The following is a 23341-nucleotide window of genomic DNA, read 5'->3' on the forward strand; positions in this document are numbered from 1 at the left end:
CTCACAAACTGAATGAGCAATAAAGATGCCTTGAAATGCTGTTATCTTGTCACAATTGCTCAGCTTTCAGAGACAGAGGTCAAAAGTCAGTTTGTCTTCCTACATTTACTTTTCCTTCTGGGACTCAAATTTGAGGACTTTGTAAAGTGAACTGGGACCATTGTGCTGTGTAAAGCATGTGAAATGAAAGGCTTGAAGATTTCAGGCTTTTTTTTCTAACACAATATTGAAATAGCAAATAAGTGAACTGTTAACATTTTTCAAATATATTTCACTTGTTATGAAGACACATTTTTGCAATTCTGTGGTGGAAAAAAAAGATTTTTTATAGGATTAAAACAAATCAGAACACTCTACTTGATGATGTGCAAATGAAAAATATTTTGTCTGAAACCCAATTTCCAAACATTGTTTATGCATGATATGGTTTTTTTCAGTAAAACTACATGTTAGTGGCAACGTTTTATGGCCATTTCAATGGGAAATGTGCTATCTGTAAATTATAGTGCACTATCACATCATGTTTTAGGAATATATTTATGAAAAGTGAGTTTTTAAACATCAACTGGGAAATGTTCCTGCTCCTGCCCAGATGATAATGCTATTAGTGAACTAAGAGGCAAGCCAGGGATCATTTGTACCTTATATGTGGGATCAATTCTTATTATACATAGAGCAAACATTTAGTCTTGTAAATAAAGAGTTTTTTTGTACAGCAGAAATAGTGAACCTTCATATTGGAAGGTGATCTCGTATGTGATAATGAAGAATAAGGCATCTCTGTAAGACAAAATATTTGCCTAAGATCACACATTTTTAGACCAGTTCATGGGTCAAGTACATAACATTTAGGTTGAGTAGGTTATTCAAGTTACTAGACCTGCAGGTCTAGTAACATTTGAATGATTTTTCGAGCCCTGCACTTGTTACTGTGCCGCTACAACCCCCATTCCAGAGGCGGACCGATACAAATACTAGCATTACAACCAAGCGTTTTTAGTAGGGTTTGCACTTGCAACTAATTGAGCTCCACCAGTTTCAGTGAGTAGTGAGTTTTTTTTAGTTCATATGCAAGAGTAGTACACAATAGAAATATTGCAAGGACATCCACAAGGTGCTCCTATTGTCACACTATCACAATCTTCGCCACAAACAGGTTCCACATAGTTAGATCAGCCTTCCATATCTCACTAGATCTGGTGACTTTTGCCTTTTGAGTAGAATTAGAACTTGAAGATTATCATACCGCTTATCATGTTGATTAACTTGTCAACTCCCTTTTAGCAGTCCATGATTAAATGAGTTTTGAAAAGGTCATATAAAATTTGTGCCTATTCCCCCAAAAAATATCATTTATACTCGCGGTATTCTTTGAATATTATGGAATAAATATTGAATCTACACTGCATGCAATATGTAATATTCACTGAAACACTTGAAATAGTAATGGTTAAGGACTCAGAAGATGAAAAATAAAAGTTAAAAAAATGGATTTCCCTCAAAATAAGTTCAGTTGAAGGAATATTATAGCCTTATAGCCCGCCGGAGCGGGCTATACCGGCTATTAGAGGCCCGCTGCAGTGTTAAAGGCCCGAGTCGAAGGCGGGGTACTTTAACAAGGCAGCAGGACTTTAATCGCCGTATAGCCCAGCTACGAAGGGCTATAAGGCTATTAGAACATTCTGCCACTAGAGGGCAGAATGCTCTAGCAAATTAAACAAAGGCTTTAGAGAGCGCGAGGGGAATGAAATCCCTTCAGGCTCCCTGAAGCCTTTGTTCACTGCCAGAGCTGTGAACAAATAAGCATTGGAATGTTGGAGCTCGGGCTTATACCAGTCATTATAAGCCCGGAGCTACTCCATTGTTTTCAATGCTGCTTCCAACATTCCAATGTTCTAATATAGTTTCAACCTAAAACCACTTTTAGTAACAGATATAGCATAATTTATGTGACTTCACAGGAAGACATCACAAGTCATCTAAACATTTACATCACTTTGGCTCCACAATTGTTTGCGTATGTGTGTTATTTACAGATTCTCTGTCGTAATGTATTATTTATTGATGTCAAGTAGGATTTCAACTTCTGAAAAGTAGTACGCCCAGCACCTATATTGACATAACTCTCTGTGCATGGACTTCAGCTCTGTGCAGCAAGGGTTGGCCACCGGATCCGGCCCGTTCCCCATCTGGTTACAACCTGCAGCAGAAGGACTTCAGCCATGTGTATCGGGTGCACAGTTTGGCTTAAATCCTGGACCTGAGCCAAGACTGCATAATATCTAATTCCACTGCAAATTACCTTCAACCGTTCTCAGAAATAGGCACAAGTCCTAGTTAAGCCATGTGCCTGGCCCTACACCTAACACCTGCAGGGACGTGGACTCCTAAGCGCTACTACTGATATCCATTTACACCGGCATCACTTTCCCCCATTAACCCTGCATCCCTTTCACTGTCATTCAGCAGCAGGTTGAAGTACATTCTTTGCATTCCTAGTCTGTTCAATAGAGCAATTATGGTTTCTAGTTTCATAACCGGTTGACCTTCATTGTAGTGCCTGCTCAAATTTAAATTGCTGTGCCTAGAGATGTTGTTTGTACACTCTCTTGGTCTTCCATAGTGGTATCATTAGTTAAATCACTTGCAAAGTCATCTGCGACATGTTAGGTCATAAGCAGTGTTTTTTTAGCAATGCTTTTTATCTTCTGGGTCTTTTATCATAACTCTCCTTTAAGAATTGTTTTCAGTGATTTTTTGGGGGGATTGTGAACGATATACATGATCTCCTTGACAAAGGAAATACATACCATGAATGGTCTTTGGTCATACGCAGTTGACTCTGTGCCTAGAACTAGCCTATGAACAGATTCAGCTTCCATCCTCCATCTCACACAAACAAATTGGCTCACGCCTTCAACAGTGTGCAGCAGCCTGTGGACAGAGAACCTGTCCCACTGAATGAGGGGACGTCTGGTTACAGGGCATAACCGTAGACCAGGATATGTACCAGCCTCGTCCCAGCCAGACCAGCCGAGTATAGCCTTCAGCCATGCACAGCGGATCTGGATGGTGGGCCTGGGTCCGATGCACTGTACTTTTCCTACCCACACCATTAGTGCCCTTCCCTACTGTCCAAAGTGCTGTCTGTGCAGACACCTTGAGTCTGTACATGTGCAGGGTGCATTTAATTTTTTGTTTGTTTTTTGATGAATTTGTGAATCAGCAGGCCATAAATAATTTCCATGACTCAAACTTAAAATCCACAAACAGCACGCAAAAAAACAGGGGAATCTGTTGAGGTAGGAGTAGGATCTGTCCCTTTGGAACCACCCACATTTCTCCTGGGGTTAGGAGGTGCTCCTCCTGCTCATTAAGGACCCTAGGGATGCAGGCTTCGTTACCTGGCATCTGATAATGGCTATTGCAACAAATACCATCTGATCATCACACATGCAAGTTCTCCGAAGATCTCTGGCTACCATTTTTGGTAATGGGGAAAAAGTCTTTGTTCAATCCGATTTCTTTAATTTTTGAAATTAGAGTTTTCAACCAGTCCCAGTTTGCACACCTACGGGGAAGATATCTCAAATTCTGCCATTCAACGTCTCCTGAACACCTTTTTGCAACTAAAATATTGCAAAAACAAGTGAACAGATGTACACCAAATCACAAGAAAGCCCTATGCTGACTAAAGCTGTGGTTTCATGCCACGCGTGGTGCAATTTCATAAAGCAGTCTATGCTGTAATGGAGACCAATATTTGTTGGGGCACCACAGTTTCAGGTTTTTTTCCTCCACTCATACCTTTCAAGTTACCCCCTGTCCCTTAAGAACCAGTGCAAGTAAACTTATGTACAAGGAACGTGCCATTTCCAGGGTTTGGGTTTTGGGGAGAGGGTTGGACAAGGTGAAATCTAATACATCTGTAAATGCTTGTTTTCTATGATGGGTGGTGAGGATTTTCCATTGTCTCCAGATTACTGTTTACAACTAATGCTGGTCTCCCGAGGATCAGTTTTTTTGCATGAATTAGCCTTAATACAATTTAAACATGTTGGGTACTTTAATTTACTAATTGGAAGAACTTCAAACAACCACTTTTCAAGACATTTAAGTTCATTGTACATGTCTCTACTTTAGCATCAGACGTGTATTGGTGTGAGCTGCCCTCCGCATTAGTCACATGACCAGCCGGTAGAGGAGAGTGTACAGTGTTGACTGAAAATATATGTTGATTTTATTTTTCAGCTTTTAAATCTCATACTCAATAGTGGCTTATCTGTGATGTCACCTTAATTCTTATGTCTGCTTTTTCACCCACACAATCCTACCGTGGAAAACTGTATGAGACTAGGCCATAAAACAATTTCATTGCTGGCAATAGATGCTTACTTAGATTTACTTTAATTGTACAATTTTTCTTTAAGGTAAACCCTTCCTGGTAAAGTAGATGATGCAAAGTGTCCCCTTCCTTTATAGCTAAATATTTTGGGGCCCACTTTACGCCAGTATTTTAGGCGTTGTTCCAGAAGCTTGAGGCCTTTCTGTTGTGCTTACTACTTTGCTAATTGTGGCAGAGCTGTTGACAATCAATGGTTTTTTTCAGAGCTAGAGTTGATACCAGCATCCTCCAAGCAAAACTATTGAAAACACCCTCAAACTGCAGGAGTGCGCAAATAGAAGGGGGCAATAGGGCAAGGTGGGTCATGGCACCTCATCCTACTCTGGAAGAAGCAAGCCCCTGTACCTGAAGCCCAGTGGGAAAATGACAGAAAGTGACAGAAAAACATGACCAGCCCAGACCGGTTTTCCTGTCCCTTATGAAAAGGACTCTCAGCTTTGTATTTGTCCAAAGCTAATCTGTCTGTTGCATTTATTGGCATCATACTTAATAGGCTGAAATGGTTTCTTCACGCCAAATTATTCAGTCGTGGACACCCTGCCGGCTTGAGAAGCCCTGGCGTAGCTAGACCTTGTGCCGCCTGTGGTAGTCCTCACGTTTGCTGCCTGCATGTAAGATGGTTGGGGGGTGTCGGGTGCTGCTGATTCCTGCTACTGCTGCAGGTAAGGGGGGAGGTGGCCGCCACCCCCAAAACTTGTGCCGCCCAGGGTGGAGCACCCTCTCCCTACTACATCACTGCCCTTTAGCCTGATACTTCACTCCCCAGGTAGGTTCAAGGATTTAAAGCTCCCCACTAATTTACTCTTACAGTGTAGAACGTACCTGCTTTTGGGTCTCAGTTACTATCTCTTCCTGGAGCAAATTGTAGATGCTGTCCCACTGCTCCATTGCTTTCATGTGGGCTCAGCCTGTGGGGCACCCACGCTGCAAGCAGCTCGACCCACTAAAGTACAAAAAGTACCCACCCAAACGGGGATGGGATTCTGTTGACCGACTGTGCGACACCAGAACGTGGTGGATGTTGTGGTCCTTTCTGCACGCAAAGATGGAAAAGCTAGAAAAGATGTTAGCCCTATTCAGTGTTACCCATGGTTCAAGTATATGGACCTGGGTGGAGATAAACTGAAAAAGGTGAGCTCTTCTTGAACAGCCTTGTTCCCATAATATCTGTGATAGAGGCCTGATGTTCCACGTAAGCATTTATTGCTGACAGCGGAGATGGGAATTAGTGCACATCACCCAGGTATACGTCTACCTCATGCCTGCTGTGCCCCCGGCTACGTTCAATCTTTTGTGACTTAGGGCATTGTACAGAATAAATAAAGCGCAGGTGACGATTCCTACTTATGTTTATCACACTACATTTGTGTATGATTTTGGTTTGACCGTGCCTATCTTTATAGGAATTCTGTTTAGATGGTTTACTAAGAAGCTTCAGGCGCTTATGTTGATGAGTGGCGATCCAATGAAATGTAGTTCCACCAAGAGTGATGTTTTATTTAGCTTTTTTAGAAGATATTTAAAGTTTAAAAAGAAAACATCTTTCAACATACAGTATGTTATGTTAGATAGTGAAAGGCATTCATCAATCAGGGATTCTTTTAAGCGCGCCACTCACCCATTAGGGTCTCAAGGCACCAGGAGGGGGCAGCTCCGGTCTGTTGAAGAGCCAGGTCTTGAGGGTCTTCTTGACGATGTGCAGGGTGGGGGCGCATCTGATGTCAATCAGGAGTTCGTACCTGGTCTTGTCCGCGATGTAGGAGAATGTTCTGACACCCATTCTTGCTCTGCAAATGCACGGGGGTTCAGCGCGGGCGAGGTCGGCCAATCAGAGGTTCCTCTTGGGTATGTGGAAGGAGATTCTGTTGTAGAGATATTTGGGTCCTGTGTTGTGGAGGTATTTGTAGGCGTGGGTGAGTATCTTGAAAGTTACTCTCTTCTCAACATTGAGCCAGTGGAGGTTACGCAGGTGTTGGGTGATGTGTTCGTGTCGAGGGATGCCAAGGACGAGTCTGGCTGCGGTGTTCTGGATGGTCTGGAGTTTGCGGAGCAGAGACTTGTTGATCCCGGCGTAGAGGGCGTTTCCGTAGTCCAGCCTGCTGGTTATGGGTGCATGGGTGATGGTATTCCTTGATTCGGGGGGATCCATTTGAATGTCTCTCAGAGGATGCAGATGGTGGTGAAGCAGGTGGAGTTAAGGGTGCTGACCTGTCAGGGCGTGGAGAGGGAGGAGCTGAGTACGATGCTGAGGGTGCGGGCATGGTCAGTGGGGGCGGGGGATGGCGAGGGTGGTGGGCCACCAGGTGTTGTCCCATGAGAGGGTGAGGGTCCGAGGACGAGGATCTCTGTCTTCTCGGAGTTGAGCTTCAGGCAGCTGCTGCTCCTCCAGGATGTGACGTCCTTCATTACTTCCTGGAAGTTGAGTCTGGTGGTGGTGGGGTCCTTGGTGATGTGATGTGATGTGAAAGGCATTTGTAAAGCGCAGCGTACACTATACAGTTTCTTGGCGCTTGGTGAGGGAGAGGATGAGCTGGGTGTCCTCTCCGTAGGATACTATGCTGAGTCTGTACTGTCTGACGATGGCAGCAAGGGGTGCCATGTAGACGTTGAAAAGCGTGGAGCTGAGTGACGACCCTTGGGGTACTCCGCAGTTGATTTCTGTGGGTTCAGAGAGAAAGGGTGGTAGTCTGATTCTTTGGGTTCTGCCGGTGAGGAAGGAGCAGAGCCAGTCGAGGGCGGTTCCCTGTATGCCGGCATCACGGAGTCTGTCAGCGAGTGGGTGGTGGAGACTGTGTTGAAGGCTGCAGAGAGGTTGAATAGGATCAGGGCTGTGGTGTGTCTTTGGTCGAGGAGGGTGCGGATGTCGTCTGTGGTGGCGAGTAGAGTGGTCTCAGTGCTGTGGTTGCTGCAGAATCCGGATTGGGAGGGGTTGAGGATGGAGTATTTTGTGATGAATTTTGTTAGTTGGACGTTGACGGTCTTCTCAGTGAACTTGGCTGTGAAGGGGAGGAGGGAGATGGGTCGGTAGTTCTTGAGGTCCCTGGGGTCTGCTGAGGGCTTCTATAGTAGGGGTCTGACGTCTGCTCATTTCCAGTCGTCTGGAAAGATGCAGTTTTTGAAGGTGGCATTTATGGTGCGTCGTAGTTCTGGAGTGATGGCTGCTCTGTGGAAGATGTGCAGGAGGCAGGGGTCCATGCGGGCTCCTGAGTGGATGCTTTTCATGGTCGCTGTGGTATCTTCGGTGGTGACTGGGGTCCAGGAGGAGATGGTGAGCTGGCTAGCGGTGCTGGAGGAGGGAGTGGTTTCGGAGTCAGACGTCTGGTCGTTGAAGTTGTTGTAGAGACCCTTGATCTTCAGATGGAAGTAGGGGCTGAGCTTGTTGCAGAAGTCCTGAGAGGGGGCGATGTCTGTGGTTTTGCTGGGGGTGGTTGGTGAATTCCTGGATGACGCTTAAGAGTTCCTTGGGGTTGAGGGAGTTGGCGAGGATTGTGTTCTGGCTGAAGGTCCTTTTGGTGGATTTGATATGTTGGTGGTATTCCATCATGGCGTTCTTGTAGGTGGTGCGGGCTTCAGTGGATTTGCTGTTTCTTCAGTTGTTTTTGAGACGTCTGCAGGTGCGTCTGGCTTCTTGGAGGTTGGTGGTGAACCAGATGGCCTTTCTTGGGCACTGTCTGTCTGGGTTATGTAGGGGTGTGAGCTCGTCTGTGCAGGTGGTGATCCATCTGTGGAGTTCTTTGGCTGTGAGGTTGGCATCGGTCAGGGTGGTGAGGGAATCGCGGTTGAGGGTGGAATTGAGCTGCTCCTCGATGTCCTTGCTCCAGTTTTTTCGTGGAGAGCGTGGTGCAGGTTTGGGTGGCTTGGGTTTATTGACAAAGAACAGTACGCAGTGGTGGTCCATCCATGGGCGTTGCGTGATGTGGCTGAAGCGGCTGTTGTTCCCACCTGCGAAGATGGGATCGAGGGTGTGTCCTGCCTTGTGGGTAGGGGTGTGATGAGCTATTTCAGTCCGATGTAGTCCAGGAGGGTGGCGGAATTGGGGTCAATGGGGTTGTCGAGGTAGAAGTTCCGGTCTCCGATGAGTATGTAGTCTGTGGAGGTGCTGGCGTGGGGTGCAATGAGGTCAGCTATGGTAGTGGTGAATGAAGCGCGAGGTCCGGGGCAGCCAGCAAGTCACAGAGGATTAGCACGGTAGCTAAAGGACTGAGGTTGTCAAAGATCTTGCGGACAATATAGGTGATCTTAAATGTATAATTGCCCTTACCAGAGCCAGTGCAGAGGCTATGAAGAGTTTGCACAATACAAATTGCACCTAAGTGCAGCTGAATGGAAGGGACTTTTTTGCAAGTGTTGGAAGAAATTGTAATTTTGTATTGGGGATACTTGGATGTGTTGTTATACTGTTATGACATTAGTATGAAATGTACCAGTATTTGGTGGCAATAAACACTGCGAATAAATGTCAAACAATTAAAGGTTATCGGGACCAATATTTTTCTTTTACAACCTTGGCAGGAATGTGGAACAATTTTAACAGTATTAATATTGAATGGCAAAATGTTGTCAAAGACCTGATTTAACACTTGTTGGCAAAATTTCAAAAGAAGAGTACTACATTAACCCAACGAAACATGAATCCTGCATATAGTTTCACATTTCTAGCTGCTAAAGTTTAAGTAGGTGATTACTGTAGAGTAGAAGTGGTATGGTGTATCACCAGGGCACTACTTCTGGTTTGAATAAATATATTACTTAAATGTCAGTAGTTGTCCTTGTTGATCTAGAACTTTTCATTGAATTACATCTAGCAACGGTGCGTTCCACTGATTTTTTTTTTTGGGGGGAGGAAGGGGGTTTAATCTATTTATTTATTTTTTCTTTAGTACATGCAACCCAAGATTAACTGGATTTCTGCTGTTTGGTTCAAGTTATAAAAGCTAATGATGCTAGTTAAAATGCTGACCATGAAATTAAAATGAACAGTGCCATCTACATATATCTGCTTAGTCCCTTTTAAAGTATTATATGCATTTTTAGGATCATAAGTAAGTTTCATAAAATCCCCCTTTTAATTTTTTGCACTCTGTGTTTGGTCCCTTCAATTGTAGAAGAATCCACTAACCTTGCCTGGTATGATCCACTTACATACCTAAAATGTTGCTCTCGGTGCCTTCACCATGCTTTGTGTAGAAGTGTAATTTTCACTTTAATTGCTGTGATTACTTTTTGATTGAAACACAAATGCATTGTATATTTTGTTGCAGCTATCTTACCAATTTAGACCGCGTTTCTGTACCAGCGTACGTTCCAACTCAGCAAGATGTACTAAGAGTGAGAGTTCCCACAACTGGCATCATTGAATATCCCTTTGATTTAGAAGACATTATTTTCAGGTACGTTGACGCAAGAATGTAATTTAGAAACTTAAGTTATGCATGTGAGGGCCTTTACAGAAGAATTGAGCTACACATCTAGTGGGCAATTGGGATCACTTGGTGGTTCAAGGGAACTCATCTGTGGTGGGGCTGATAACCTTTGAAACTGATGGTCATAAGTACCTGTGCATCTGCGTTTGGTCTAATAACCTTTGAAACAGATGGGGCATACGTACCTGTTCATCTGCTGTGGGTCTGATAACCTTTGAAACCGATGGGCATAAGTACCTGTGCATCTGCGGTGGGTCTGGTAACCTTTGAAACAAAGGAGGCATAAGTACCTGTGCATCTGCAGTGGGTCTGGTAACCTTTGAAACAGATGGGGCATAAGTACCTGTGCATCTCCGGTGGGTCTCGTAACCTTTGAAACAGATGGGGCATAAGTACCTGTGCATACTTGCGAATTGAGGGAGCCCAATCATCTGCTTCAGCCCATCAAGTGTGTCTGTGGTCTGAGTTGGGTGGATATGTTCTGTAGTTGTGAAAGAGCACTCATGAAATAGTCCAATATCTATTAGTTTGCTTTGCAAGGATAATACTGACCAGTTAGGCATGAAGGTTTCTTTCCTCAAGAACACCCTAAAGGAAATGGGCCCAAATGGCCCATTTTACAACAAAATTTCCCAAGTAATTTGGCTAAAGTCACAGTTCTTTAAACCATCCGCGATAACACAGGTGTGCAATTTACATGGCCTCCTGTCTTATGAAAGAAACTCACATATGTCTCTTAAATTCTACCTCATACTTTCTTTTGTCTAACCCCCTTCACATTTTGGATGGCAAGACGGGAAAATTGAATTATATAGATTTCACAATCATCTGTCTCGAATATCAGAGCTATCTTAAAAAATAATAGATATAACCCTGGCTGAGGCAGCTGATCTAGATTGCACCAATCACACTTATTCAGTCATCAGTAATTCCATATAATGAATAATTGATCATGAAACAACGCCCAATGAGACCTGAAACAACTGCTGTAGCAGCAAGAATATGCCATGCGGTATTAACCAAATTATTCCATAACATCAATAATTAATGTTCCCAATTGAGCGTAAATTATCACTCAGATGTCTGCTTCAAACATTCATTTTTTGCCAGGTAAATAAATCATTTAACCAATACCAAATAAACTCAACTTAATCCAACTATCAATAGCCCCCCCATCGAGAATAAGTCCCATGACTATTAAGCTACTTACACGATCAGCAACCAGTACGTTAATGCACCCTTCCATGTGCCTCAAATATCCATCACAGTCGATCTCTTCACAACCATTCAGAGCCTCAGAAATTATAGTGGTTGGGTCACCCCACCTTACCAAATCATGCTCAGTGCCCCAATACATTTACACCATGCTGCCCCCTCCCTATCTCTTCCACCTTGCTGCTGTCACATTTATCCATCTTACTTCAGGGTAGTACTTGTTCCCTCTCTGATATTAGATTAGTTGTGCGTCCCAAATTTGCTTCTTATGTGTTAGTCTCCATCTTGAAACGTTTTATCGTTTTTGCCATCTAGCACGTACTCCAAGGGGTTCGTTCCTCTGAAATCAAGTCTCCGGATAGCTGATGTTTGGCTCATAACAGTGTTCTGCAATTGAACTTTGTCTCGACCCTGGGCTGTTTCAATCTAGATCTCTCCCTCAGTAGACAGATCTCAGGGTCATGTAAATGAGCCCTCTCCATTACTTTCAATAGTATTGTAGTCTGAGCCGTCAGATAGGGCTCTGGGCTGTAACTTGACCATGCTATATGGAAGATCCTTTCTAAACCCAACCGACCAGTGGCGAGTGCTCGGGATGCCTTGGTTGATATGGTTTGTTCAGCACAATTCACCTGTGGCAATTTGAATGGAGCGCACTCATTTTCAGGCTCTCAGTCCCATCCGGCCAAACAGCTCAAAATGATTAATTGTGTACTTTCTTTTCCAGGTTCTGCTCAGCTTTAAGTACAAACCCATTTTTGGGGAATGTAATACCTTGCATGAACCGCGACATGGGATTGCTTTTTCTGTGCCAGTCTTATCACGTTTGAAGCTGGGCTCTGTATTCTACTAGTATAATCAAGATTCCCTAGACTTACAATTAACATTAAAGCATATTCCAAATATTTCTACTGGAGGAAGTACTCCTTTCGCACTCCCTGGCTGTTGGCAAGAAGTAGTATGACGCCACACAATTTGCCTTGACTTAAACCTTCCCATATACCCTAGTTATGACAGAGATCCTTCTAGGATTTCCTGTCCTTTGCTGCCGTTTACCTTTTTAAAATAAAATTAAAGCTCCTTGTAAGTTTTGGCCACCGATTTTGCCACCCTTTTTGAGTGCTTCCCCATGTCCCAGCCTCTGGCACCCCCTACTCACAAGGATCCATTGGAGCCCTCTCCATACTGCTCCTCCTGCTGGGCCTAGATATTGGAATCAGGAAATATGGTCAACTAAGTCCACAGAGGGCCCAGGGCTTCAGTGCAGCTGGGCAGTAGGAGTGCTGGTGTTAGCATACAGGCAGCTATTTAGGTGAGATATGCACTGTTGGGTGGGTGGAGCACCAGAGTCTCCAGCAGAGTAGAAAGGGGTGTTGGGTATTTCTCCAGAACTGTCAGTTGAGCGATGGGTGGAGGGGAAGGGCAGTTCAATGTGCAGCCTGGAGGAGTGCCTGCAAAAATAGTAGAGCATTCCCTTGCAGGTCACAGAAAGGAAAATTAAAAACTCTCTTGCATGCATGTGATTACGTACTCCATGACCACACCTTATCTATGGCTTCTGCTCGTTTTGTAGACTATGGGTTCACATGTTTTGATATTTGATATTTTCTAATTACAAAGCAATGGCATAACGAAGGTGCCTTCGGCCCTAAGGCAAGCAAGGAAAATAGTTCCACAAACAGTGGAGGCCACTAGCTAGGGAAATAGGTGCGGCAGCGCTGGGGGAAAAAAAAAAAAAAAAAAAAAAAAAACTTGCCTGACGTCCGCCGCCTCTTCAGATGATGCTCACACAGGCTCCCAGAGTCCCATGGCGCCCATCCAGACGCTACTCTCATTCTGGTATTACCCACCATGAGAGAAGCATAGGGATTGGGTGGAGCGGGCTTGTTCCACGCTTCAGCAGGGACTAGGAGCCTGTGCTCCTCCGCCCTGCCGACATTTCCAAGCAATAGCCTGGAGATATCCAATTGTGCATGTCGGTTTGGTACAGTGGGAGTAACGAAAAGAGACAATTATGTCAGTTTAATTTCTGTCCATTGTACCGGACAGGATAGCAGGGACAGAACAGCAATCACTTGACAAAAAAGTGTAGAAACGGATTGGGTTGCTGCAACCCTAACATCAAGTACTTCATTTTGATAGCAACAGATATGTGCATGTCTTTCAATTCGTGTGCTCTCTCAGTGGAGTTGGTTAAGTATATTTTAGGAACCCATCTTTCTTATGAATGCTATACCGAGCATTGCAGGAAGAGAAACTAGTGATACTTTATTTCACTTCCATTTCATATAGACCGATTTATTTTCACTCCTGTTTATTGGCTCATATTTTCAGCGTCTCAAGTCGACCATGTGTAACTGTTCCCTTTTCCTTCTCAACAGAATGGTGGACGTGGGTGGTCAGAGGTCAGAAAGACGAAAATGGATTCACTGTTTTGAAAATGTTACCTCCATTATTTTCTTAGTTGCATTAAGTGAATATGATCAAGTCCTTGCTGAGTGTGACAACGAGGTAAGGCACGCAATGCATTGAGTATAAAGCAAATTTACTTGTTTATCTGTACGTTATAATTGTAGATAACATAGAAACCTGGATGTTACAGCAAATGTTTAAATTGTTCATTTTATGATCAGCAATTTCAGCTTATTTTTGCATGCTGAACTAGTGGAAGTGAGAATTAAAGGGCAGAGGGGGAATTAAGCCTCAGACCCCATGTTATTTTTCAGGGCCCTGGGTAACAACTGCAGAATTAATTTATAGATTGTAAATCAAAACTCCCTATTTATTATCTGACGAGGCAGCTAAGCATGAGACACCACTAGGTAGCGCAAGTGGTGTAGTTGCCTCTTTTACTCTTTAGCTTAAGGATACCTATTTATACTTACAAGCAAGCGCTCCGGCCATGTGGCATAAACACAAGAAGTGTGAAGTGGGCCCTGCATTACATTTTTGACCTTGGCCCCACAAAAACCGTTGACTGGCCTGAATGTTTGATTCATTTCACAACAATATCAGTTATTTAGGTATTGTGCTCTCATCAACAATTTAATGTAGACTCTATAGGTCACAAAAAGATTAATTAAAAAATTCAAAAGAACAACAGAAGTTCTCCTGAGGTTTGCTTGTAAGTGAATGGGCCTTCCATTATCGGCAAAACATTCTATATTACACTCAATTGTTGATGAGATGCAATCAATTTACTGAGCAGGTTAACAGCATGCCAAGGCTGCGAATTTCTGCTACTTACAATGGTCTTTTGCATATGGATTACACAGGAGACCAGAAATGGGCAACAGACTTTACCATGTATACATTATCATGCATGCCTGTACCATGCAGGTATGCATGTCTAACTTTACCATTAAGTACATTATCATGCAAATAAGAATATATTTGAAAATAACATAATTTTTGTTATTTAGAAAAAGTGGTTTGGGAGCGGATAGAGGTAAAGACAGCTAAGGGTGATATTAGGGTTAAGGGGTGGGAAGAGGTGAAGGAAGGTAAGGGTTATTTTAGGTTTTTAGGGTGGGTAGAGGTATGGTAGATTTTAAGGTTATAGGGTGGTGTAAGGAAATGCTTCTTTTTGTATGTTCACCTCCACTTTTTGGACTGATGCTGCTGGTTTTTCGACTCAGAGTGCACTGAGGCCAGACCTCCGTGCCAGTAGAAAATGGATGTTGAATTGCCTATCCTTAATTGGCATGTAATTACTTAATTCTTCAAAACGTCCTCATGTAACGTAACTGGTGCTATGTAAAGCGCTCTGATACCTGATTCGGTTCGGGTCTAGTTCGCGCTATATAAAACTCTGCCAAAAAAAAAATCTAAATCCCTACTATATGGAACCCACGGTACCCGTGACATGTAAGGCAGAGTTTCCACCCAGAGCTGCAGCACTGATTGAGCCACCGTGAGTATGTCAAGTACAAAAAAGCTCCCAGCCAGCCACTGCTGGGGAAATGTTAGTAGCCTCATTGGCTAACACAGGGTTTCTGGCTGGCATTCCAGCCTGGCTAACTTCTAAATGGAACTACCTAACTGGGTACTGAAAGGTATACATTAATTGTGGCATTAAACGCAACCTGATACCCAGGTTAAATTTAATGTCACTTCTAAAGTTAGGCAACTTTTAGAAATGTGCCACTCTGTGCCCCTGTTGTCCAGTAGCCTCACACTTGCTGGGGCCCACAGACAGCTTTCTCCCCACCTGGGGAGTCGTTTTAATGACTCCAGTCTTATGATCAAACAGCCTGCTGAAGGTTGAGGCGCGTTTGTCCAAAAGGCACGCTTCCAAGGGGAAGCTACCTTTAATGGGCAAATGGTGAAAACTCCCTATAGGGGTTGCTCTTTGTTTAGGTAGACAAGCTGGAGACAGGACAGAGAGGGAAGACCAGTGCCCGAACCATTATTTTTTCTGTGGGCGTGTAGCCCCCAGGTAGCCTCACTTCTAGGGTGGGCTACTGAGCTCCTTATATCAAAGGAAGGGTCTCATCATCCAGATGCCACACATCACTGGAAAGTAGTCACCCAAAGGGAGAAGATCTGACAGCCCATTGGCTAGTGACCGGGTGGTCCCGTCAGCGCTCTTTAACAGGATAAAAAGGTACCTCTGGCAACCTGGATGCTTAGATCACACTGGATTTGGAAAGGGCACCAAAGGAGAACTGCCCTGCTGCCTTTGGAATCGCAGAAAGAGAAGCTGTGCCGTCGGCTGGACTACACATGCTGCACTTTGAGCTAGCGAAGTTTGGACTGTGTCTGTGACTCCTTGTTAGTCTACAGCCCCAGACCAAAGCAGTGACTTGGAGGATCAGTCTGCTGATCTCCTGGAACCAGCTCCAGGGACAAAAGAGTATCTCAAGCCAGCAAGTTGCTAGCCACTGAAGAAGATGTGCTACTAGCTGCTGCTGCTGAGAACCTTGAGAGACTGATTTCGACCTCCAAATGTTGCAGCCGAGTCTCCTGGAGGAGTGTCGTTCAAGTCCTGATTGGTCGCCCCAAAAGGACACTAGCACCCACTAAAGGATTTTGCTTCAACCGCTGTATCCAGAGACCACAAGCCCAGCTGCGGCTGTCCTTCTACTCCTGGAAAGAGGACTTTGTGAGACCCAGATCTCTGTGGCCAAAGTGGCCCCACATCACTTTGTTTTTGTGTGTTTTCAGTATTAAGTAAAACACAGGTGTAACTGGATGATCTTTCGAACTGAAATTCATCCTGGCCGAGGAGGCCCTGATCTCTCCACTGTTGCAACTCAGAATAAACTTTAGTCCATGAGCCTTCCATAATTTGTCTGTCCACTCGACAGTAACATGTAGCATCATTCAATTGAATATTGATAAATATCTATCAGGCAGCATCCAGCAGAGCAGGTCAGGTGTGATAAGGGTGCAGGTCTCTTTTCAATATCAAAGCAAACCAGAGTGAAAATTATAGACCCAGGAAGACTCGCACTCCACAGTTCAAATTCCCAAAGTAGTTTATCCGGTTATGCTATTCACAGACCCACAGGGCCTTCGTCATGGCCAGTACGGTACTGGCCATGACGAGCCCCTGTGTATGCTTTGTGTCCCTCCCACCATGTGGGGGCAGATGTTAGGTAAATACCTTAATTTGTCCCAAGGGTGCAGATAAACATTGGGCTTTAGGGGTATAGGCTGTTGGTAGGATGGGGCGATCCTTGTCTTATAAATTTTACTCTATCTCTCAAGCCTAGTGGGCTTTCTGTTCACACCTCTGCCCTGGAGAGGACTGATTGGGGGCAAATCTGCCCCTGCCGCTCAGAGGGGCAGAAAGACTATTGGGGCCTTTACGGGTGAGGTCAGGCACAATGCCAGTGCAGGCCTCCCCACCTGTGCATTAATTAAAAAAATATACATATATATGAACAGCACAGTGAATAATTAATTACAAAACCGGATTAGCAATCTGAGGCCCACTGGGGCTGTTTATATTTTAAAAGAAATTACTGAAAGGACACAGAACCCACTGAAGGGAAGAGTCTGCGCAAACACGTACTACAACTCCCAGCATGCAAAAACATCTGTGAGGCCCACCAAAGGGTAAATATTCATTGGCATGCAGAGAAGAGAAAATGCATGTGAACTGACAGTCTGACTATGATTAAAGAGCAGATGTCGAGTCCACTCCACTAATACAGTTATATAGGCCGCAGTGCTAAACAAGATGAAGTTTATTTTGAACACATTTTCAAGATGGCATTGCCTCAAAGCTGAACATTACATTATTTGTGTTTCCATAAATAGAGCCAAAAACTATCCTGAATCCACCCCAGGTCTAAATAATTTGCTCGAATATTCTAGTGCTTTGGTTTGGCAATCGTGCACCAAACTGACGAAGTGGCTGCTAAAAAGGACATACCATGGCTTGGTGTCAACCATCCCAGAGGGTCATGAGAGCAGGAGACTTGACTACATAGTCAGGAAAGAGGAATCGGTCATATAATCGTCATTGAATGAACTAAATGCCTCTTTATGGCAGACCAAATACTATAGTCAAAGTGAGGCTGAAATAAAAACCGTATTGGAACAAATGCATTGACAGAGTTTAAGATAAAGGAACAGTGGAAGAAGTGAAGATAGCTGCATGTTAAGAGTCTCTGAGTGTTATTTAGTGCTAGGATTCAAAGGTATATAAGCCCATGAGTGATATAGACTTGCAGAGGCTTGAATGAGAATTTGAGTGAATGGATCAACTAGTTACTTGCCGTCAGTAATGATCTTTGTGGTGAATACACTTTCTAATCGCAGATCCAGTTTGATGCCAAGATAATATTCGCAAGGTGAGGAATCTTTGGTTAGAATCATCTATTAGAACTAACGTCTACCATAGTTAAGTGCCAAGCTTACTTTAACCAGCAACACTTTGCCAACGTGAACTTATATTTTTTTCTTCAAAGTTTGCTCAGAAGAAAGGGGTTTTTAAAAATCCAAGATCCATCAGTGAGATTTTCAGAACGCTAGGTTTGGATTTGGATTGCATGTAGGCTCATATTCCACTGTAATATAACCCTGATTATTCTGTTTCTAAATCCCTCAACCTAGAAACAACTAAATTATCAGAACCACCAGGCTTCTTCATTATTGACGTTGGCTTCAGTGCACAAACAAGATTGTCCATGCAGCTGATGGTTAGCGAATGCAACAATTTCAGCTATCTGAAAAGACGGAAACAGCAGCAGCCATAGGCAGCGTTTAATTTGTGATAAAATCTGCAGGACAGTAATCCCCCCTAATTTCATACGTTCTCCAAGCATTACCATCTTTAGTCCGAATCGAGGACTGATGCTGTATGTTAAAGCAAACTCACACATTTCTTTAGGTTAGAACTAGTTTTGTCTGGCTTGTATTCTTAAAGGGCTATATTAATTTCAAGTTTCATGCTGCTACTTACTGCAAACCTTTATCCACAATCCATTGTTGAATGACACAAAAAGTGACTTGCCCATTGCATTACTTCTCCAGGATCTGTGCACCTTCCATAGGTTGATGTGTGGTCTCTGTACCCCTCGTTGTTTCTGTTTTAGTTGGACTTTGTGTTAAATCGAATCGCTGCTGCGAAGTAGAACTGGTTTAGGATATCATCAGTAGAGTTGGTAAACGAGCTCTAATGATGCTGAAGGGTAACTAAGTTTGCCTTTTTGAAAGTGTCCAGGGTTCTCAAGAATGAAAGGTTTTAGCAATCCAGTCTAAATTGGGATGATGTCAATGGTGTAACTTTTTTATTGAAAGTTTAGAAACTGGGGGAAAACCAACTACAGCCTGCTTTATTTAGGGGCTTAATTTGAAATATATTACCAGTTTGAAATTGTGAACCTGTTGACAAAAAGTTTGAAGTTGAAAGATTACATTTGATTTTCAACCTTTATTTCAGTTTATGTATGTTTTTATCTAAACCTCCTGTGTTTAAGGTTTCACATGTCTGGTGAAGAATGCCCTCTAAATGTTCTTTTTCTGCTTTATCCCATGTGTATGCATGCTTACATTGTTTTGTAAATCTCCTCCCCATAGAATCGAATGGAAGAAAGCAAGGCCTTGTTCAAAACAATTATCACGTACCCATGGTTTTTGAACTCTTCAGTCATTCTGTTCTTGAACAAAAAGGATCTTCTAGAGGAGAAAATCCAGAACTCTCATTTAATTGATTATTTTCCAGAATATGCAGGTAAGAATTAACACAAGAGTTGAGATATTTTTTTGTTAAAAAGATGATTGTTACAGCATTGTTTGAATTAAAACTCATGAAACTATCCGGAGATAAGGAGTTTTCGTCGTACCACTGGGCTTGGCTGCCCTTGAAAAATGCCTAATGAGCTGTCATGTGGGAACTGAGTTTTACAATGGGAGTTTCATCCCAGATAGCGTGGTTTGAGTATGACCTGTGATTAAGGGTGTGTGAAGATGGCAGACCTAGGTTCAACAAAGGCGATGAGGTTTTAATAAAAAGTGGATGAATCACCTGCAAAAGGTCAGTTTCAGAGGAGAAATCCCAAAGAAAACCTACTTTTAAGAAAACAGTTCACACAAAAAGGTTAGTACTATTTTTATTTGCTGGAAATTTTGCAACAGGCCAGGTGTGAAAAGTAAAAAAACAAAACTTCACAACTTCTCAAAGTTGAAGAGTTTCTAATTTGGCACAATTCTGTCAATGGAATTCCCTTTTTTTTTTTAACTAAAAAAAAAAAATTGTAAAAGGGTGGGTCTTAACAGAGTGGATGAATCACCTGCAAAAGGTCAGTTTCAGAGGAGAAATCCCAAAGAAAACCTACTTTTAAGAAAACAGTTCACACAAAAAGGTTAGTACTATTTTTATTTGCTGGAAATTTTGCAACAGGCCAGGTGTGAAAAGTAAAAAAACAAAACTTCACAACTTCTCAAAGTTGAAGAGTTTCTAATTTGGCACAATTCTGTCAATGGAATTCCCTTTTTTTTTTTAACTAAAAAAAAAAAATTGTAAAAGGGTGGGTCTTAACAGGCTTTTTTCCTGTTTATAATATCACCTAGAAAACGGAAGAAAAATTGATTGGGGCTAGACTGACAGGAGCGGGGAAGATGAATAATGTATAAAGGTGTTATTGCACCTCTGTAGTTCGACACTTCAGTACATAGAACATCCTTTATACTTTTTATCTCCCAGTGCCTGATTTGCACCGAACTTTGGGGGAAACGGTCTTCAAACCTCAAGCTGTGAACTTCTAAAATTTGGTCAAGTATGTTAAAAGTTCAAATGTGAAATGGGGGGTGGGGCCCAAAACTTCCCTTTTTATTTAAATTTCTATTAATTTCCCATAGGAAACCTTATGCGCGCTAAACGTGAAGTGTGTTGGGCAAAGGTTCACCAAATTTTAGTAGGATGCCTGCTTTTCTGTCATTTGGTGTCATGTCTTGGTTTGTTAAAATGTCATCTAAACGTTCCTTACATATATGGCAACATGTGAGTGCGGACTGTGTATGCTCCAGGATCATTCTTTCTGGATCGTGATCTCTGAATAAAAAAAAAGCCTGACTCATGATGTGATATTTCTCAACTGCAACTTTGATCTTGTGTAACTCTGAGATGTGTTTGGAGAGGAGTGCAATTGGATATCAATTGATTAAAGCTGCACAGGGATAACCCAAAATTGCATCCTTCTGAGGTCGATTCAGGAAGTATGTCCGTTTTTTATTTTGCTTTCTTTATAAGGTGCTCTCAAGAAACAAAATTGTTTCTGAGCGCCATGCCATTACTAAGGAATTAGACCACTGAAAATAGAAATCTTATAGTTTGAGAGATGTCCACCTGGACAATGGATGCTGTTTACTTTAATATGTGAAAAGGAGGGATTTTGACAGCTTTTCTGAAGCTCATCCTTATTTCCCAGTCTTTAGCACCCAAAGGTAACAGGTTCCAATGCATGAAACTAGTGATCATATGTTCTTCATTCATATTTCGTACTCAGTCAAGTTGTGTGTATCTCTGAGAAAACAAGATTAGGGTGAGATGGTCAAACTTGATGGTTCGAAAGTTAATTTGTTGCCACCGGTGCAGTTTCATTGATACATTTTTATGCCAAACATAATAATGTAAAAGCCTTCATTTTTAAACCCAGTGAAGCTGCAGCATTCTGAACCTACTGTAAGCATGAGTACCATCAAGGTGGCCACCACAGTCTAGAGCAAGAAAAGTCTGGCTCGTGGCCCATGCAGGTGGCAAGCTCAAGTGGTGGCCCCTTTGTCCATAAGCCAAACAACGCAGGCCTTCCTGGCAGAGACCCTAAACATAAACTCCACCTCACAGCACTTGTACTCAGTGAGTAGAACCGAAAGGATACTAAGGTATATTAAAAAAAATATATAAAAAGGTGATGGATGGAATGCCTGAATTGATCTCAGCCGCTTGTAAATACTCCGGCCACATCTCAGTCCATCGTAATCTTGAACACCATGACATCTCACTTTGGACCCAAACATATGCAAATCAGTCTTGATCTGTTCCAATGGGCACAGTCCAGCCTAGGCTAAAAAGAACAAATGTAGAACCGTAGATATTAAGCAGTTATAGTTAGTTATCCCAAGAAAATCTAACTCGTGCCCTAAGGTAAAACTATATCTCGCGCCTCCACCTTGCACGCTTTTTTCATCAATAATTTTACAACAAATGTTTCACTGATATTATCAATGATGTCATAGAAGAGGTCATGAGTGACTCATGTGGGGTAATTAGCAGTGCGTGGCGCGGGTGCGAGTTATAGTTTCCTTGGGGCACGAGTTACAGTTTCTTGAGATGACTAACTAGAACTGCTGCATTTCTATGGTGATATGTATCCCCCACTCCCTGAAAATAGTAGATGCACGGCTATTGGTATTTTACAATAAGAGGTTATTTATTATGCACATAAATGTTATGTATGAATTACGATGATTTTACAGTAATCTCCGCAATCCTATTATAAAACTAAATGAACATTAGGAAACCCCAACAATTTTTACATCACCTTTCCCTAGTTCTAATGGATTAGTCTAATCCCTAGCGCGCACACACACACACACGCACGCACGCACACACACACACACACACACATATATTCGCTCACCCCAATTTCTTGGTCTCTATAGCTTACTTCCCAGTAATTCTCTATGGAGGTGAGGGTGCTCCTGTGCACTCTCTTATATCTGTACGTGAGACCATGAATAATGCATCTGTTAGAGACACTTGAACAGAGAGCAACTATAACAAATCTGCTTCATTCTAAATTTAATCTGTGCAAGGCCAGATGGCATTGCAGTGCAAATCGCTCCATGTAGTACTATTGACAGGAGATTGGAAGATTCCTTTCTGCTGCAATTCTGTTATTTTTGTTATTGCAATTAATGTCAACCTGCAGATTAATTAATGACATCTGTGCAAACGCTCTAACCATCACTATTTATTATTTCTCTAGGCCCGAAGACTTACACATACACACTCCAAAAAGTGTATACCCTTCATTTTAGCATACAGTTAGGCCTGGTTGTATGTAACATGTATGTATTACCAGGAAAGGCCTGCCACACATGACAATACATTCTGAGATGCTTTCCCGAAAATGTCTTCTCTGTGAATAATAAAAAGTCCACATTTTGTCCAACCTCTTTAACTAGCAGTTTTCTAAGGCTGCATCCTATCTACAATACTGTTCAGTCTATACCTGGGACTTTTTGTTTCGCTCCAGAGATGAGTCAATGCCCGTTATCCTTTTGCTAATGACTGCTTTATATGAAAATCTCCTCTCTGGAAGACATTATGTACCTTACACAGACCCTTTGAGGGCCTTCAGTCTTGCCCATCCCTTCAACGTCTCAAATTGAATCCGCTCAATATGAAGTTCCATCTCACCTCACCGCAGTTGATTATTAACAGTACAATCTTGACTTGATTACCTAAACCTGTTTGACTGCTAGCCATCCATCCCTGAATTATCTAAATCCTGGGCTTCAGCTTGGACATTAATCTGAATCTATTTGACCCAAATAGATGCTTTCGCCAGAGAAGCACTATACCAAACCATACTCCTCTGTTAAACAAAAGAATAAATTCTAGTTAAATGGCTTCACATTAATGTTTCATGCTCTAGTCCTGTCTGTGGAATCGCCTCACATATTGGCTTATTCAAAATACACCTTGCCCTCGAAGGGTCTAGTGCCTGCCTACTTTCACGAAGCAGAAGATTAGAACACTTACTGGTCTGTAGTGTGACTAGTGCAGTGGTCAGTCATGTACAGTCCATGCATCTGAAGGGTTTGACTGTATGCAAACTCC

At 42.7% G+C, this 23341-nt stretch overlaps 1 protein-coding gene across 1 annotated transcript in view; it reads left to right on the forward strand.

Moving 5' to 3' along the window:
- The window catches only part of LOC144818439 (guanine nucleotide-binding protein subunit alpha-14), a 580856-nt gene that overhangs the window by 553502 nt on the left and 4013 nt on the right, over positions 1 to 23341 (forward strand). The window contains exons 4-6 of the mRNA XM_078675859.1: positions 9667 to 9795; positions 13425 to 13554; positions 19075 to 19228. Coding sequence (XP_078531985.1) covers positions 9667 to 9795; positions 13425 to 13554; positions 19075 to 19228 — 413 coding nt within the window. The remainder of the gene's footprint in view (positions 1 to 9666; positions 9796 to 13424; positions 13555 to 19074; positions 19229 to 23341) is intronic.

The sequence above is a fragment of the Lissotriton helveticus genome, chromosome 2_1 (genome assembly GCF_964261635.1).
Source record: "Lissotriton helveticus chromosome 2_1, aLisHel1.1, whole genome shotgun sequence".
In the NCBI taxonomy this organism is placed as follows: domain Eukaryota; kingdom Metazoa; phylum Chordata; class Amphibia; order Caudata; family Salamandridae; genus Lissotriton; species Lissotriton helveticus.